Raw genomic sequence first — 18,052 nt, forward strand, 5'->3', positions numbered from 1 at the left:
TTCATTTTGAAGTATATAATTCCTTCTCCTTTTTTTTTTTTTTTTTTTTTTTCTTCTTCCCTTCCTCCCACTCAGTGCCTGATATTCCTGGATGACCCACAGGCTGTGAGCGACATCTTGGAAAAACTGGTGAAGGAAGATAACCTTCTCATGGCCTACCAAATTTGCTTTGATCTGTACGAAAGTGCTAGCCAGCAGTTCTTGTCTTCTGTGATCCAGAATCTCCGCACGGTTGGCACTCCCATTGCCTCTGTGCCTGGATCCACCAACACCGGCACCGTCCCTGGATTGGAGAAAGACAGGTGGGAAGATTGGCTTGAGAAGAGGCGTAATTGTTCCGTTACAGTCCTGCTCTGATGGAGCCTCCTGTTCTGTCTATGGATGCCCATTACAAGCGATCGAGTTATTCCCCTTCATTTAAGTCAGGGTAACAGACAAGACGTGCTGTTTGCTCAGGGCAAAATTGTGTATTACCAGAATCCACTGTTGTTTGAAAGAATGCATTTTCCTTTGTGGTTGAGGTAAGCATGGTGCAGTTACTGTGGCTCAGCTAATGAGCAATAATTCATTAAGCCATAGTGTGAATTGCTCGGGAACACTCTGATGTTGTGTGGTCTGTGCAGCAACTTGTAAAGCTAAGGAAGGGGAGAGTTCAAGCAAAAAGCTCATCGCAGCTATGTGCAAGTTTGGTTTCACATCATAGCTTGTGGTCTGCTACCTGCTTGTGGGGAGAGTGAGCTCAGATGATACTGTAGTGTTATAGACCCTTTTGTACTTGCAGTTAAAAAGAGCTAGTTCAAATCTAGTCTGAGTTTTGCTGAAGTCCTGACTTTTAAAACTTGTTCAGTCGTCAACATCACTGGATCTTAGCTGCAGGAAGCTGCTGTTACAAAAACCAAAGTTGGCACTAACCATTCCATCTTCTTTATTTCTTCTTTTGATGGCTTACAGGTAATTGACATAGATAGTTTTGTTGTAAACCTCTGTTTTTAGAGGATTGGCCAATCCGTGCTAAGGCTGCTGCCCAGCTCAGGGGCAGCGTGGAAGAAGTTTGTGCTCCATCTGCTCTTTAATCACCAGAGCTGTCATGTCTGTAGACAACCTGATCCCTGCACTATGTCTGATAGTGTGTGATGGAGAATGCTGCCTAGATCAAGGCAGGTTAAATATAAGGGCTTATGCAGCTGTGAGGAACTGGGTCTAAATGCTTTTGAATCAGTGATATGGGCATAGCAAGCATTCTCCTCTCTTCTTTTCCAGTGAAATAAAACTAAAGGCACAGAATAATTTATAAGTCAGCCTGTGAAGCATTAGGACAAGGTGCTAACAACAGCTTAATATGTTTCATTTCCATTTCAACACTCTAGCATCCATCCTAATAATGATGAGCTCAAGGCTTCTGGGTGAGGATATAATTATCCTTGCTGCCTTGTTTGTTGACCTTGTTTTCTCACCTGTCTCTGCCTGTCCATCCCCTACAAGCATCTCTATTTTTGTTGTCTCTATAGATGGAGTAAGAGGGTGGGGTTTTTTGGGTCTTTGTCTTCAAGTTCCCTGAAAATTGAATTGGGGAGGAGTTTGCTTCTCAGCAGTGACCTTCAGATAGTCAGCCCTTGTCCTGTCAAAGTCCTGTTTCCAGTCATCATCTCCAAATCCAGGCTACTCTTTCAGGACAGTGTTCAGCCATAATTGCAGTGCTTGACTAGTTACAAGTGATGAACCGGGTTGCATTTTTCACTTTTATTTTATTTCAGTGATGCTATGGAAGCAGAAGAGAAACCAGGAAGCACTTGTGCAGGGAAGTCTGCAGAAATTGTGAGTGTCATTTCCAAAACATGCCTTGCTTACTTTTTCTTATGTGTTCTCTTTGAATCTCTTGGGTTGCTAAATTGGTTTGGCTAATGAAGAATGGAATTCCACTTCTGTCTTGCTTGGAGACAAGGTGACAGATGATCTCTGAGGACCAAATATCTAACAGTCTGAAAGTCCAGCAGTTCAGATGCTGAAACTTGGGGGAGAGTGGGAAGTGGGTAGATTTCGTCGGGAATTACTGAGCCCTGAAAAAGGGGACAGAAGGATCTGGCTCATGTGTTTGCTTTTTGTTGATACTGAAATAATTAACTCATTCCAGAAGAAAGGGCCTGAAATTTGACTGCTGCTGAGAATCTTAGCTGATGAATTAGCTTGATGCGGTTTTTTTCTTCTCCTTCTGAAATCTGGCTGTCGTTCTGGCTGGATAGAACTGATGGTCTTCTGCAGGAGGGGATGCTGACTTAACATAGTTTCTTTTCCATGAAGAAGGAAGGTGTTGCCTCTGGCTAGCCTGGTGGCTGTGTTGCTGGGCTGGCCAGCTGGTTAGAATCTTTTTGTTTAGTTTCTTTTCCCCGAGTATTGGAGAAAGTGAGTTCACTTCTAACATGCACATACAATTGCATTTCAGCATGTAGAATAGCTAAGGCAATTCTGACACTTCTAATACTGAGGAAAAGAAATGCTACTGGAGAGGAAAGTAAAACCCAAGACAGGGTTTTTTTTTCTTTTTCCCCATGGTGCATGTTTGCAAACTAGACTTGGGAATCTTGGAGAGATTCTTGCAGATCACTTAAAAATTAATCAAGGGCAAGCAGAAGTGTTTTCTTGAAATTATATTCCACAAGGAAAACAAAAGGGGTCGAGTTTCTTGCCCCATCAAGGAATCTGTAAACAGTGCTTTTGTGCAGGAAAGGTGTCTTGAATCAGTTTCTGCTGCATTGGCATTGCTGACTGTGCCAAGGGACAAGTACATAAAAACGATCTATGTGGCCAGAAATGTTCTTGAGCTTAATCTTCCACAATGCAGAATGCTGACTACAAAGAAATAATTGAGGGGATTAGTTTAAGGGCTGAACTACTCATGCTTGGCTGATCTCTGACCAGCTAACAATGTCAGTACAAAGAGCTGCAGTGTACTTTTCACCCTGCTCAGAAGGCACTTCAGTTGGAACTTAATCTGTGGAAACTGTTCCATTGCGAGGAAGAAGGAGGCTTTCTCAAAGAGCTCTGGAAGATGAATGTATTAGATATTCCTAGTTCTACTAGCAGTTTTTCTAAATAAAGCCTGTAGCTCACAAGAATGATGCTGCAGCTCAGCAGGGTCATGCAAAGTGTTGTGCCTTTGTGGTCCTCTCCATTAAAATTTCCATGGAAATACAGGTTCACATTTATAAAAGTGGTTGCCTCTTGCGGGAGACTCATTGTATCTGTAAGGCCAAACAGCAGCTTGCAGAATATCAGGTGTCACTCATATCCTTTTGCTTTCAATGAAAGAATACATTTCTTTTCAAAGAGTCTCTTCTCCCACCTGCACTGTTGTGCACAAAGGGACTTGATTATCTCGGAGGTGTGGGCTTGTGCAGCAAGGACAGAAACAATGTTCTTCTAGTCCTAAAACCTGGTAGATTTTGGAATATGGTGATGGGAACATACCAGAGTGGCTTTTCATGAACTGTATTTTAACAGAGCCATAGTTGGGTTCTCATGTTTTTTCATCTTTTTGCTTGTATGTGAAGAACCCAGAGCCTAAGGACCAGATCTCAAAAATGATTAAAATTTTAAGTGGGGAAATGGCCATTGAGCTACATCTGCAGTTTTTAATACGAAACAACAATACAGACCTCATGATCCTCAAAAACACAAAGGTAAGAGGCTTTGTTAGATACGGTTGTCTTGGATCATCTGATTCATCCTGTGTTTGTTTTGACCACGTTGCTGTTACTTTACAACATCATCTTATGTTTTAGCATGGCCTCCCTGGGTTTTGAGGATACAAATCTGTGATTTAGTCATGATAAATTAACATTTAAAACTTGAACCTGTGAGGCTAAAGAAGAGCTGATTGCACCTAAAGAAGGCCATATAATCAGATTGTTTCAACTTACAGCTAGTGTGACCAAATGACAGGCTGCTAGTAGCGTGTTGGTTTTTGATTTGGGTTTTTTTCCGATTGGTTAGAGAAACTAATCCTTTTCTCCCCCCTTTTTTTTTGGTGGGTTTGTTTTCCATCTGGTCAGTAAGATGGACGAACTCGTCCTCCAGCTCCATGACTGATCCATTGCAAATGCTGCTGGCTGGGGAGGGAGAGAGTCGGCCAGGACTGCAGGTTACAATATGTTGGTATCTTGGTTGAGGTGTTATGTGTGAGGGGTGTTATGTGTGAGACCACACCTTCAGCTTGGCTAAAGAAATCCTGGTATGTGCTCAGAGGCTAGTATTTCCACATTGAAGACAAAACTGATCAGATACTGTGAGGTAGGCAGTGCTAGTGAATTGAGTAACTGGTTTTGTTTTGGAAGGTGTTACTCAAGGGTGGGCAGATGAAAACTTACAGGTAAATTAGACTCTCAAGCTAAATGATTATTAGAAACCATAAGAGAAGGTTTTTATATGTGAAATGAGATGCACGTCATCAGCAAAAATGGTAGGGGATGCTTGTTGGTGGGTTCATTTATTTCAGGAGGCACTTCAAATGTATTGGAAAATCTTTTCCATCTGCTGGTTAAGTGCTTGGGAGTGATCCTGCATAGTGTTCCAGGGATGGCTTGAAAACGTCAGCAGCACACGCTATGCAGTGCTCAGTTCTGGGAACCAGAAGTGGGGGTTCTCCATTTAAGCTGCAGTTGAAGTAATCATATCTCTGACAGAAACTCATAGAAAGGATTGGTTTGCACTGGAAAGATGAGTGGAGAATATATTAGAATGTATTAACAATCTATTAACTTTGATTAAAGGGAAATTGCCGGTTAAATTGAGCATATTTACAATCCATTTTCCTAGTGTACTGGCAAGCATGTTAAGCGACCTAGGGCATGTCTTTTGCTGACTGGTGATACTGATTGTTTTTTTTCTTTCAGGATGCAGTACGGAATTCTGTGTGTCACACAGCAACGGTTATAGCAAACTCCTTTATGCATTGTGGTACAACCAGTGACCAGTTCCTTAGGTAAATCTATGGCAGGGAAGCTCCAATGTCATTTAGAGGTGTTTGAACAACATTGTTGCCCTATTTAGCTTGATACTTCCAAAAGGGTGGCTGCAGAACTCTGATGGGCTTAGAGAAGAATAAACAAAGGGTCTGAAAACTAAAGTGGAGGCAGAGGGAAGAAGCTGAAGTTGTTTCCTTTTCCCTATCCTTGCAAACTGGCTTTATTTGACTGCTAACGATATGAACAGTTTGGAGGGTGGAGATCTGGAATTTCTGTTCTCTTTGTTTACTAGTTGGGGAATTTCTGAGGTGATGTATCTTTTCTTGGTAGAGACTGACAGTGCTGAATGACTCTTGGAAGGGAAATGTCAGGGCTGACCTTACAAGGGACTTGAGGAAAAACTCTGCTAGAGTTTCTCCCAGAGAGTTGATGGGCTGCATATTGAGCAGTTGTTCTCCATCTTTCACTGAGATCACCAGTATCTAGAAGCTTGACTATGACCAGCCAAAAAATCAGGGCTGATGAAGGGGAGAGAGGTATAAAGTGGAAACGTGGTTAGCCTTGTTGCCTTCTGGAGCTGCTTTCTGCTTTGAAAGCAGTCTTTAGTGCTGTGAAACCCTGTTTGCAGGATGAGGAACGGACTGTATGAAAAACTTATAACCTTTCTCTTTTTGTCTTCCAGAGACAATTTGGAGTGGCTGGCCAGGGCCACTAACTGGGCTAAGTTTACTGCTACCGCCAGCTTGGGTGTTATACACAAGGTAATGTTGCATTCATGTCCCTCTGTTCAATATGAATGCTTGACTTGTGAACACTGAAAACATTGAAATGGGGATTCTGAATGATGGTTGCACCCCAGTTTACCTAGTCTATTGCAAGGCACAGCTGTAACATGGTTTGTGTCTTTGCACTAAAGAAAAGCTATGCTTTATCAAGTCCATCTCATCCGATATCCGATGTAGTTTACAGCATGTTTTGCTGAGCATCAAAAAGGTGGTAGGATAACATGGCTAAAGGAGAGAGTCTTCTTCCTAGCTCTTCTCTTCCTTTGTGAGTTGAACAGAGTCAATAGTTTCTAGCTATTAAAATTGCAGGTGAATATTTCTTAAGTGGTTTCGGGACAGTGCTGAAGTCCTTACTGTAGTAAGTTTCAGTAACTTTGAATGGTGACCTAAGTAGTGGTCATTTTCTTCAAATTCATTCACAGGGAGGGTATATTTAAAGCTGTTTCGAAATAGCAAGAAGTCTTTGTAATTGTTTTGTGTGCCTCAACCCTCATTAAAGTGCTCTAGTGAATGAATCTGTGTAGCTTCAGACCAAATTTGTCCTGGTTTAGATCAGTGACCAAGTGATTGATGAATACTTGTGTACTGTGGTTAATAAAACCCCAGTACAGAAGGATTCTTTGCTGATTGTACAGCACTGAAAGGCCGATTTTTGTGGAGAAAGTAATGGCTATAACATGTTTTCTCCTGACTTGTTTAAATATTATTGTGAAGTGTTTGCATCCACTGTTTTTTCACCTTTCACTTCCCACTGTCTTCCCTTCCTGCTGGACACTGGATATACAGGGTCATGAGAAAGAAGCATTACAGCTAATGGCAACATACCTACCCAAGGACACCTCTCCAGGGTCAGCCTACCAGGAAGGTGGAGGTCTCTATGCCTTGGGTCTCATTCATGCTAACCATGGTGGGGACATCATTGACTATTTGCTGAACCAGCTGAAGAATGCCAGTAATGATGTATGTACTGGGTTCAGTAATGAACCTTTGTTTTGTTGGGAATATCCAGAAGGGTGCTACCTGGTTTAGAAGTGGGGGTTAAAGGTAACTAAGACTGTGGCAGTAGTGTGATACTTGCACCTCCGATGGGCCTTAAATATAAAGTTTGGTTTTAACAATCTATTGCTCAAGGTTTAGGTAAGATTTTTAGGAAATTCTTACATACTTGACAGTGAATCTAGCTTCATCCTTCTTACTACTTGTATATCTACTTTGTTTTGCTAGTGGATCTGCAGTATTCAGGCACTGTTATCGCTTACGGCTTAGCTGTCAAAGGAATAAGCCACAAAATGCTTCTGTTGTCCTGTAGCTTTAATCCATCTTATACAAAAAGAAGTGTTTTACTTCACCAGTTACTGTTTATAGACCTCTACAAAAAGTCTCTTTTTAAATTAGGGATAGATTAGTATTTTCCCAGCATGTTCCCTTCTTCTCTTTAGGGTATTTCCGACTACTTCCCTAAAAATTCTGTGAATGGTTCCTACTCATCTTATTGCAAATGTACTGCCTTTCCCGTATCCGTTGTTAGAACAAAAGAGGACGTAGACTGTTTAAGTGGGTACTGATTTACCTTTCTATTCAAAAGCTATTACTAGGCAGCAGTTTTTACACATGGCACAGAATTATGGTTTTACATAAATCACTCAGTGGGGGAAAAAGACCTTAAAGATACTAGAAAGTCTCTTGTGCTATGTGTAAAGCTTCTGACACTCATTGTTTCTGGGCTTTTGAACTGCCGTTTCTATTCTATTTTCTGCCTCTTTCATCAGAGTTACTGCCTGAGACAGTGAAAGTGGTATTTCTTAACAGGTCAAGAGATCATTTTGGGTGGTTTGGGGCTAAAAGTTTGCAGCTTTATATTGACGGAAAGATGTCTACTTCAGCTGAAGCCATATTGTTCCCTGTTTTATGATGACTGAACTTGCATATGCTTCTCTAGATTGTCCGACACGGTGGCAGCCTGGGTTTGGGTCTGGCTGCCATGGGGACAGCACGTCAAGATGTGTACGATTTGCTGAAAACAAATCTATACCAGGATGATGCAGTGACAGGTAAATGTTCAGCTTTCAAAGCAAATAACTAAGGCCTTATCAGGGATCTGGGTTTTTTTGGTGTTTTTTTTTTTTTTTCCAGGTTTTCTGTTAGCAGCAAAGAGCACTTCTAGGTTGCCTTAGCTGCATTTTATTTACTGACCTTTTCCTGATCAGCATGGTTCTTTAGTTATGTGGCAGTAATGTTCAGAGGTCCTGTCAGGACTGGTCTGTGGCACTATGCCAAATATTGATAGACATGCTAGGTCTTTAAACAGTCCCTTATTTTGCTCTATTCTTTCCTTTGTCATACACTTTTTATTTAGCGTGTTTGATGTCCAAAGCCATGTGCCGTTTTTGGCTGAGAGATAGGCTTGGAGAAGCTTGTGGGGGCTACTGCTGCATTGGCAGGGGTTCACAGGAAAATTATCTCAGCAGCCCTTGGCCCAAGGAAGAGAAAATTGAACTTGGTAGGAAAGAGGACTAAATTGTGGCTGGTAGGTTATCGTTACAAGCACATTTGGCCATGAATAATGGGGTTGCTGGGCACGGTGGTGTCCAGGAGTGATCTGTTGGCCTACATCTTGTGTGATTCCCTAGATATAATGTATACTGCTTTTGGGAACAGTTTGCTTCATTTTTTGCTTTTGTGTGCTCTGCAGGTGAGGCAGCTGGCCTGGCACTGGGATTGGTTATGCTGGGATCTAAAAATGCTCAGGCTATTGAGGACATGGTTGGCTACGCACAGGAAACCCAGCATGAAAAGATTTTGCGAGGCCTTGCGGTTGGAATTGCTCTGGTCATGTACGGGAGGATGGAGGAGGCAGATGCTCTCATTGAGAGTCTCTGCAGAGATAAGGTAAGTTTAGCTGTGACTTAATCCCTAGCCCTTTTGTTACGTGGGTGACCTTCCTGTCCTTTTGTGAAATCTCCAACTGTGGTGGGTTGGCTGTTTCGAACCAGGGAAGTTCTTACGTAGGTCTGAAGTGGGGCAGTTTCACAAGTTGCTTCACTCTGATCAAACATACAAGAACAACAGTGCTTAGTTTTGTATTTCTTTAGCCTCATACTCAGTCTCCATAGTCCTGTGAGCAGCAACAAGGAGCAGAACAGGGTGTAATGGTTAAAAACAGATGAGGCTCGCTGTAGGTGGGTCATTCTCAAGGATCAAGTAGTGGTTAAATAGCAGGTACTCTCTTTGGCAGCCTGTGGCATAGCAACTTTCTGTCCCCTTGAAATTGGTAATGACAACCCTGCTTGGTGATTGTCCTGTTACTTACTCATCCCTAATAAACAGTTAAGCAGTGAGGCTACCTGTTTGCAGATCCCAGGCCCAAGAGTGGAACAGATTTAAAGTCAGAATTACTGAGTCCCTGTTTGGACGGATGTTAAATATTGATGCTTTCTCTTCTAGGATCCAATTCTCCGTCGTTCTGGCATGTACACTGTTGCTATGGCATACTGTGGCTCAGGGAACAACAAGGCTATCAGACGCCTACTGCATGTGGCTGTAAGTACTGTGGGCTTAGGAGCACACAGCAAGAAATTTGTGGTGAGAGAGTAAGCTCATCACTTTGACAGGCTTTGTGTCTACAGTGTTAATGTTCTGGTCCAAATCAGAGATTGCGAAGTGATGAAAGCTTTCCTTAATACTATGAGTAGAAATAACAGGGTCTTCTGACATTAGGATAAGTAGACTTTCAGCAAGAGAATATTCAATGTGGTATCACAAAAAAGGAACCTATTAAAAAACAGAACATGATCCTAAAGTAGCTGGTAATGGGTTTGCAGTGAATAGTCTGTGTAATGATGGGCTGGGGAAAAAACAACTTAAGCTGTAAAAGATGAGGTCTGTCTGCTCTTTCATAGGCTTGCAGTCACAGTGTATGAACAAGGGTGAGGCTGTTTCAGCTAAGGCTGAACATGATTGTTAATTTTCTTTCTCTGTAATCCTGTCTTCATGATTAACTTGTGTGCCTGACACCTGGCCTGAAATGTTGCAGAGTCCTCGAGTGTTTTAACTATATTCTGAATGTCCTGTTTTCCCTTTTGTAGGTGAGTGATGTGAATGATGACGTGAGGCGGGCAGCTGTTGAGTCACTTGGTTTTATTCTGTTCAGGTACAGTATCTTCCTTGGTCACTTCCACAGTCTCCAGTTTGATGTCTGTTACACTTTCAGGAAATGTGTACGCTATTGCTTTCACAAAATGACTTAATTGCTAACTGAACGGAGGTTCAAAAGTCAAAAAATTGAGAGAGAATAAAACTTGGTTCAGAATTAGAAGTCTTCCTTAATGTTCAGCAGATGCTTAATGAGCCTTTCTGTAGGTTTCCGGACTTACAGCTTAATTGTCTGAATAGAGTCAGATGAAGTTGACAAGTAGAATGAAAAATTAATATTTACAGGATTGAGAGTTAATTAAAAATTAAATATACAGTGCTTGTGCCAGGCCTCTTAAAGGCAGCAGTACTCAGACAAATACGTCTGCCTAATTGCTATCGAAAACATTCCTGGAGGTTGTGACTTTGGTAAAAATAACCTGAGAAGGATGTCAAAATAGTCTTTGTTTTTCAAGTATCCACTGTTAAACTCTGGCAGGTTACTGGGTTTACGTTGTGGTAATGTAAGCCCATCACAAAACGTCATGATGTTTGCTTTGGTTCTCTAAAGTGAAATCTGATGCTGAACTGGTATTTGTAGTGCTCTGTAGTGCTCTTAGGTGAGAGGTGTTTGGGTTTTGGGTTTGTTTTTTTTTTTTATTATATTGGGGAATTAGAAGGCTCCCCAGGAACTACACCTTCATCTGTTAATACAGTAATCTGTGTAATCTGAGCACTGAGCCAAGCAGCAGCCTTTGCGTGTGTCTGAGAGGAGGTAGTGCATACTTGGGTCCAGGACTGTAATTTAAAAATCTTTGTTCGCATCTTCTTTGGGTTAGTGGCAGTCTGTAAATTCATCCTAAAAAGCAGGATAAGAGGTGCTTAAAGCTGGTGTTAAAAAACTGGGTTACTGATATGACCAGTCAATTTGTCATTAACCAAGTTGTTCCTCATGTAGAAATTACTCTGCTCCATTCTGTTTTATCTGAAGCATATTCTGGTTGCAATTAAATGTAGTTTACAAACAGAACGAATTCTCTCTGTGGGCAGCAGGCGTCTCCCAAGAGCTTCTGCTCTGTTGCTTTCAGTGAGCACAGATCATTCCTTGCTGCATAGTGATCTTTGTCTCTCCTGAAGCCAAAGGGTCTGTTTAACTGGCTTTTGCATCTGTGTACAGAAGGAAAATTCCATGCAGGCCTTCCATAGTTTCAGGCATCTTTTTTCCAAACAGGTTGTGACAAAGCACTTTTGATCTCTGATTTCAGTGTAATTTTTCTTTTCAACAAATGCAAAACATAATTGGACATTGGTAGCTCCTACCAAAATGAGAAGCTTTCAAGGCTCTGAGCTAAACCATTTACCATGTGCTGGCATCTTGTTGGAGCAAGATAGTTCTGGGCCTGTTCTCTCCATATCCAGCAATGAGGAAATGAGTGACATCATCTTTGACTCTTTCACCTGCTCTGCAGTGGTTCAGATCTTATCCTACCTCTTCCCTTCCCTTTCTGGAGGGGTGCAGTCCAAAACCTGCTTGCACAATAGGGAGGAACATTTTCTTGTAAATTCCAGTGGTAGCAAAGAACTAAAACTTTTTAGCTGATTATCACTGGCTTCTGGAGGCAAAAGGCTTGTGTTAGGCTGTTGTAGTTGCTAACACTTTTCACTTGATAACTTTCACAAAATACATGATCAGTTGTTTTGCTTTAAGACACAGTTCTGGAGGAAGCCCTTGGTTTGTCTAGCCCAGACCCCTGCATTCACATGCAGCGATGGAAGGGATTTTCTGCTTAGAGGGCCCCACATGTTACTCTCTCTAATTATAAGCCAAAAGCCGTGTTTCAATTCCTGGAAAGAAACATTGTCCGTCAGTGTAGGGATCTAGAAGCTGGTTTTACATTCACCTTTCCTGTTTGCTGAAACTGCTAGTTAGCACTAATTGTGTGCTCTGGCCCATCTCAACACTGCAGGTGTGCAGAGATGTAAAGAGCAAGTGCGCTGTGAGTTTGTCAGTTTTCATGACTAAAATGACATCTCTTTCTTAGGACTGTTGTTTGCTGAAGTCTAACTGGATTTACTTGTTTTAAAGGCCACTAATACAGCACTGAATACAGGCAAGAGTCAGTGATTTGTCAGCTGCTAGGTATATAGAGCTTTTGAATGAAGTGTTTTGTGATGGGAGGCGAGCAGGTCTGTAACACAGTGGGCTAAGCCCCAGAAATTAATCTCGTCTTAGGTGAAGGAACACGACTGAAGCTCCTGTGAGAAGAGGTCTCGTTGAGTTCTTTGTATGTGGTTCCAGAAAGGGAACTGTGAAGTCAGGATTGAAATAAGAGAATAAACTTGTTTAACGCGGTCTACGTTTTTCTTGGGGAATTCATGCCATTACTGTAGGGTTGAACATGCTGGAGGTGTAAGTTCATCTGCTGGGTTGTACAGTACAGCAGCAGGAGTATGCACAGACTTGTGCTTCTGTCTGTTCCTTCTATAGGAATAATAAAATCCATATAAGGGTGGAGGTTACACAGTCAGAGGGTGGTAATTTCCTTCAAAGCACCACTGGTGAACATGACAGAGCTCCTGACAGAGCTAGAGCCCACAAATGTACTTTGTGTCATAAATATCTAGTTTGTTTTCTCCTTTTGTTACAGCTATCTGTGAATAAATGTTCTTCCTCTTGGATTTGAACTAAAAGTGTCATAAACGGCACAAAGCCAGTTATTTTTAGGTAATACGTTTGCATAGCAAAACATTCTGTAAGGCTTTTCTGTCCTCGTTTACCTCTGTGTGTCTTCCTTGCTAGCACATGTGTACATGTGCTTCCTTGCAACCCTGTGTACATTCAATAGCACGGCTTGGCTTTTATGGCTGGAGTTAATGAAAGCAGCACAGAAAGAGAGTAAAATGTGATAGAAAATAATGTAATAAAACATGGCATTTAATTTTTAAAGCAACAAGGTTTTGCTTTAACTTGAAGATTAACTTTTTTTTTAAAGCACAGAAATTTTTTTAGATTTTTTTTGCATTTTTTAATTACTGGAAAAGTCTACAAAAGAATGTGTGTGGGCACTTCATTGTTCAAAATTCATGAATCAAAGTTTAGATAGGATGTTCTAGTCTAGGTTGTTAAGTTTTGCCTAAGAATTGCAAGATTAAATCTTCTAATGTGTTATGAAAGATATCAAATTATCCAGTTACACCATTCAGTACTTTCCTTAGCATGTAATTCCTTAAGACAATTTCTGTATTCCTTAACGTATCAAGTGAAAACAGTCTGTAGTTATGGCTCTCTTTAAATTAGTATCAGTTGGGTTTTTCTGTAACTGCAATACCTTTTATCTTCTCAGATAACTTAAAAAATGTTAAAACGCACTTTCAGCAGTGTTCAGGAGTTTTCTTCCTACATTCTTTTCCAAAGTCACCTTTGTTGCCTGGAGCAAAGGTGAAAAGTTGGTGAAATTCTTGCTTCTGCAACAGGATCACTAGCTGTATTTGCTCAGCAAGTCCTGTGGTACTTTGAGGGTAAGCCGTGTCAGGAACGCTTGATGGACTCTGTGCATTGCTCAAAACATCAGCTGCGGTGCAAGAGTTTTGAAGGGATTAGGGGAGCAGGGGTTAATGCTGCTATAGCAGTTGCACACTTGGATGTTGGATGCGTGCTTGCCTGGCTGCGTGAACGTCTGCAGGCAAGTTGCTCTAGGGAACAAAGCAGTAGCAATCGTATATACTGCTTGAGCTGCAGAATACGTTGTGGGGTCCTGTTCATATAGCATAAAACTAACTTCCTTGTTCTATTCTTGGACTCCCTAAAGCTTTCCAGGCGCCCATGTATGTAGAATTGAAGTTTGTTGACCAGCAGTGTTGGTGCTGTTAATTCTGTTTTTGCTGACTGTTTAGAAGCAGTCCCCAGGTCTGCAGACTGGGGATGGAAAGCACAGCTTGCTGGCTATAGGACTTGGTATGGCTTTTTTCCCTCTCGGCTTAGTGCCTTACAAAAATTAGGCACTAGTTACATATTTTGTGACTGATCATTTTCATGCCACTATATTAAATTACCAGAAAATGCTCTGGTGCAAGAGAATTGTTTCAAAACTCCTCCTTTCTTCCTCTTCAGAACTAGCAAGACAGTCAAAATAGTACGGCATAAAAACCTGAGACTTTTTACATCTTCTCTCTTTCTAAAAATGACCACCTCTTACAGGAGACACTTTTAAGTGAAATGTTATTGTAAAATGGGACAGAGGCATGAGTAAAGCTTGAAATGTTTGGAGATTGCAATGTGGATGCAGGGCTGTACAAGAAGCTGTATTGTGAAATAGCAAGAAGAGAAGTGATGTATTGACTTGGCTACTGTAATGTGTCTCTGTTCTCCCAGTCCTGGTACTTTTGCCAGTGATCGTAGGTAGCAAACTTACCTTATTTGTTGATGTTTATCCTTCTTTCTACTAAAGTGGTTTATAAAATATTTATCATGGCTCTTGCAAAACAGCATTTAAGGTGCTTGTGACTTCTGGTCAGCCTTTTTCTTTTTTTAAGACTATTACAATGAGAAGGAAAACATGATAAATTTGTTTTACTTTTTAAAAATGGAAAGAATTATTTTTATCTTAATTTTTACCACTTTAGATCATGAATTGATCTTTGTTTATATTGCAGAGTGAGATGTGATTGATTTATGTAGTCTAAACACTTTATATACGAAATGAGGAGGTAGATGTCTTATAACAAATCTGGTTAGGAAGGAGGCTTCAATGTGGGATGCAGCAGTGCTTGAAAGCGTGAACTAAAAAGGTTTAATGCTCTCATAGCAGTTGTCAAGTCCAGGGGAGTAAGAGCCATGGGGAAGTAGGACTTAAGTTGTGGGATGCTGCTTCTGCCTCGGTGCAATATTGTTGGGAAAAGGCTAAGGGCAGGAGAGGGAACAATGCAGCCTCTAGAGAGTCCCAAAAGGAAGATGTAGTCTCGGCTGATAAGTGTAGGCTAACCAAACATGGAGAACTCTGCATGCCTTATGTTCAGTCCTTCATTTTAGGATGATGCAAGTGAAATAGTAATGTTTCCTGCTTTTGTATTCTTTGTGTTTACATAGCCTTTGATATTTTAACGCTATATATTTGTTTTAAAGCAAACGCAGATCAGATACTTGGATTTTGTTCCAGGAAGACTTGGACAGTTTGTTTTCTTTAACTCCTACAACCTACCTTTATCCAGTGGGCAGATGGCAGATCTTCTGGGTAATTGAGTATGAGGCTAACAGTCACTCTAACGTGATCTGTACCAGTGACTTTTTCAGTGTATTAATTGTGAAGAAGAGGACTTTAGTAAAACATACCTGCTTGTTAATTCTTGCGTAGGGAAGATTAAAAGGGTTTTATTTACCCTCCAACCCGTTTTACCTTTGTCGTCTTCAGTCTTCCCGGGAGAGGAGAATGAGGGTCCTTTTCAGTGAAAGATTAATAGTAACAGAAATCTTACTATAATTAGAAGAAGCCTTACACTTTCACTGAAGTCTTTTTAGATTTGAAAATGCCTTTATCTGCAGGTCTGAAACTGGAAACAGAGCTGTGTGTCTTCACTGACCAAACTGTAGTGCATTGGAGAACTCCCTTGGTATCTCTGGCAAAACTAACCTAGCTTCTAATGAAAATTGTAGCTGTACAGATTGCACAAATACATTCATTGTTTCAAACAATACACTATGACATCTCGCATTAATTCTTTCCCTGCTGTTGTTTTATCTTTGTCCTAGACTATTTGTATCCATGAGATTTTACTTTGGAAAATAGGGCTTAGAGCCTTATATCACTTGACAGCTTTTCAAAATCTCAGCAAGTGTTTTAACTTCCTACTGTAAACTGGAATGTCTACACAGATAAGTAAATTAATATGTTTCGTTTAAATCTGAGATAGTTTCTTCAGCCTAGCTTGTACCCTGCTGAAAGCTCAAAAGTATTCCTTCAGGAAGTCATTTGCTCCTTAGGGCCTAAAAATACTGCCTACAGTGCCTATAATAAGCCTATGAGCTTATATATAAAGATTTTCAGATCACTAAATCACAGCGTGCATGAGAAGAGGGAGAGAAACCAGTCTAGTATGTTCCCTCCCCACCTCTAATTCCAGAAAAGTATTTTCAGTTTCTCAGATTATACACACTAAGGCTTTTTAACTGAATAACTAAACGTTTCAAGCAGTGCAATTTATAATTAAATTGGTTGTCTGACCAAATCCTTGAATTTGCTTTAAAACTACTGTTCAGCAACTGAAGTTTCAAATTCAGTCATCAAAAATGCTGAGATTCTTTGAGCCATTAAATGAAGTTGATGAATTATTTTTTATGGCAAAAACTTCCTGTTAGATTTTATTAGGGAATATTGATGTGCATATTCCAGAATAAAAGGCTCATTTGTTGTGCAGGGTTTAATGAATTTGAGAATTAGTTGCTATCACCTGTCTAGAGTATTTGTAAAGAGGATCCTTCAGAGAGCAAGAAGCTCCTAATTTTTAAAAGCATGATGTTGTTTTTCAGAGGTTGGAAAGGACCTCAATACCTGGATGCAAGGAATCTTAGGTGTGGCTAGACAAATAGGGTTTGACATGAACTATTAAAAATAAGAGTAAAAATGGACATTTCAGCAAGCCATCTTTCCTATTTTTGTAACTAGCTTCTCATTTAAAAATGAAAAAGCTTCCTTTCCTGTTCTGCAGGGCAAAAGCCTTTCTTTGCAACTGGAGAAAACAGTGTGTCTCATGGGAATGGACACTGACAGTAAACACCATGGTGTGAAAAGGCAAAGCAAAAATATGGAAGTTACTTCTCTCCCGACTGTTGTTTTTGCCGTGTTGATGGTTACCTAGAGAGCCAAAGGGGAAGTGAAACAAAGGAGTGGTTCTTAGCAGTTGTATGTAGGCATCTTTATCAATTTGCTGAAAGAAATCTAATGCTTCATGGTAATATTAAGTCAGTCCTGAGAACTGGCCAGAACTCTGGGACTCCTGGCTCCAGCTTGCAAGGCAAAGAGCCAGAAGAGCTCTGGAGAGCATCCTGCCTCTTTGGGCTGCAGTGTCCCAGGTTGTTCAGTATGCCTTTACAAGGTTTACTGTGCTTGCATTACTTTACCTTTTAAGGCTGATGTTACATATGACAGCCTAGAAAAAGATTTAGGGGACAAATGCTTTTTGCTTTCTCATACCAGCTTGCAGTGCTGTGGATTTTTCTACAATTAGAAAATGGTGTAGGAAAATGACATTTTCTATGAAGCACCATAAAAAAATCAGTGTCCCTCTAGTATGTTAGTGACCAGCTTTATAGCATCAGTCTCTCTTCTCAGTGCCTTGACTTCTGCTTAACACTGGATTTTTTTTAACTGTATTTTGATGCATTTGAAAATTGATACTAGTATGGCCAGGTGTGGTGATGTTAGGAAGAGTTTTACACTTGGAGAATACAAGATAAGTGATGAATAAATTTTTCTGGCTGCCTAAAAGTTTTCTGATAGAATCTGAACTAACTTATAGATCCCCAAATGGTTTGGGACTGGCTTCACAAAATGTGTTTTGTATCACCACAGTTGAGATTAGCTGAATTTCTTGTTTCTCTATTTCTTAGGGTGGCTTAAAGGTTGGGATTTTGTTTGGTTTTGTCTGGGTTTTTTGTTGTTTTGTTTGGGTTTTTTTTTAAGGTATTCCCTTTATCTGCATTTCAAGGCACTCATTCTGTTAGGCTTCAAACTCCATTATTTTCCTCTCTGCAAGACTGCTGAGGTGAACGTATTTATAGGTAGTCCTTATGTCCATGTCTGTGCTGTAATTTTTAATTAGATAGGCAGCCAGAACATTGACTAAATATCTCCTAATGTATTTTAAATGATTAAACAACAAAAAAACCCCATACTTGTCCATTGTTCTTCTAAAAATGTATTTCTTCCCATAGTGCTTGTATGTTGTACATCAGCTTTAACTTTTGTCTGTCTTGCTTCTCTAGTAGTTTAAAAAGAAATTAAATATGCCAGATAGAAGTTTCTGTGATAATGAGGAAAATTGAACTAGGTAACTGTGTAAGTTATTATTTTATGTAGTATATAGAGGCCATAGAGCTGGCCAGGTGGTTGGTTTGGCATGGGCCAGATTCTGAAAGAATTGAGAGCATTTCATTCCAAAGAAAGGAACGTCTTCTTGGTT

The 18,052-nt window shown here is 40.5% G+C and overlaps 1 protein-coding gene across 1 annotated transcript in view; it reads left to right on the forward strand.

Moving 5' to 3' along the window:
• The window catches only part of PSMD1 (proteasome 26S subunit, non-ATPase 1), a gene marked incomplete at its 5' end in the record, with an annotated part of 71,903 nt that overhangs the window by 5,359 nt on the left and 48,492 nt on the right, over positions 1 to 18,052 (forward strand). The window contains 10 exons of the mRNA XM_009282445.1: positions 76 to 302; positions 1,755 to 1,815; positions 3,549 to 3,677; positions 4,890 to 4,978; positions 5,644 to 5,722; positions 6,533 to 6,706; positions 7,686 to 7,797; positions 8,439 to 8,635; positions 9,191 to 9,286; positions 9,832 to 9,896. Of these exons, the coding sequence (XP_009280720.1) occupies positions 76 to 302; positions 1,755 to 1,815; positions 3,549 to 3,677; positions 4,890 to 4,978; positions 5,644 to 5,722; positions 6,533 to 6,706; positions 7,686 to 7,797; positions 8,439 to 8,635; positions 9,191 to 9,286; positions 9,832 to 9,896 (1,229 nt within the window). The remainder of the gene's footprint in view (positions 1 to 75; positions 303 to 1,754; positions 1,816 to 3,548; positions 3,678 to 4,889; positions 4,979 to 5,643; positions 5,723 to 6,532; positions 6,707 to 7,685; positions 7,798 to 8,438; positions 8,636 to 9,190; positions 9,287 to 9,831; positions 9,897 to 18,052) is intronic.

This window comes from Aptenodytes forsteri, unplaced genomic scaffold (genome assembly GCF_000699145.1).
Source record: "Aptenodytes forsteri isolate BGI_AS27 unplaced genomic scaffold, ASM69914v1 Scaffold404, whole genome shotgun sequence".
In the NCBI taxonomy this organism is placed as follows: Eukaryota; Metazoa; Chordata; class Aves; order Sphenisciformes; family Spheniscidae; genus Aptenodytes; species Aptenodytes forsteri.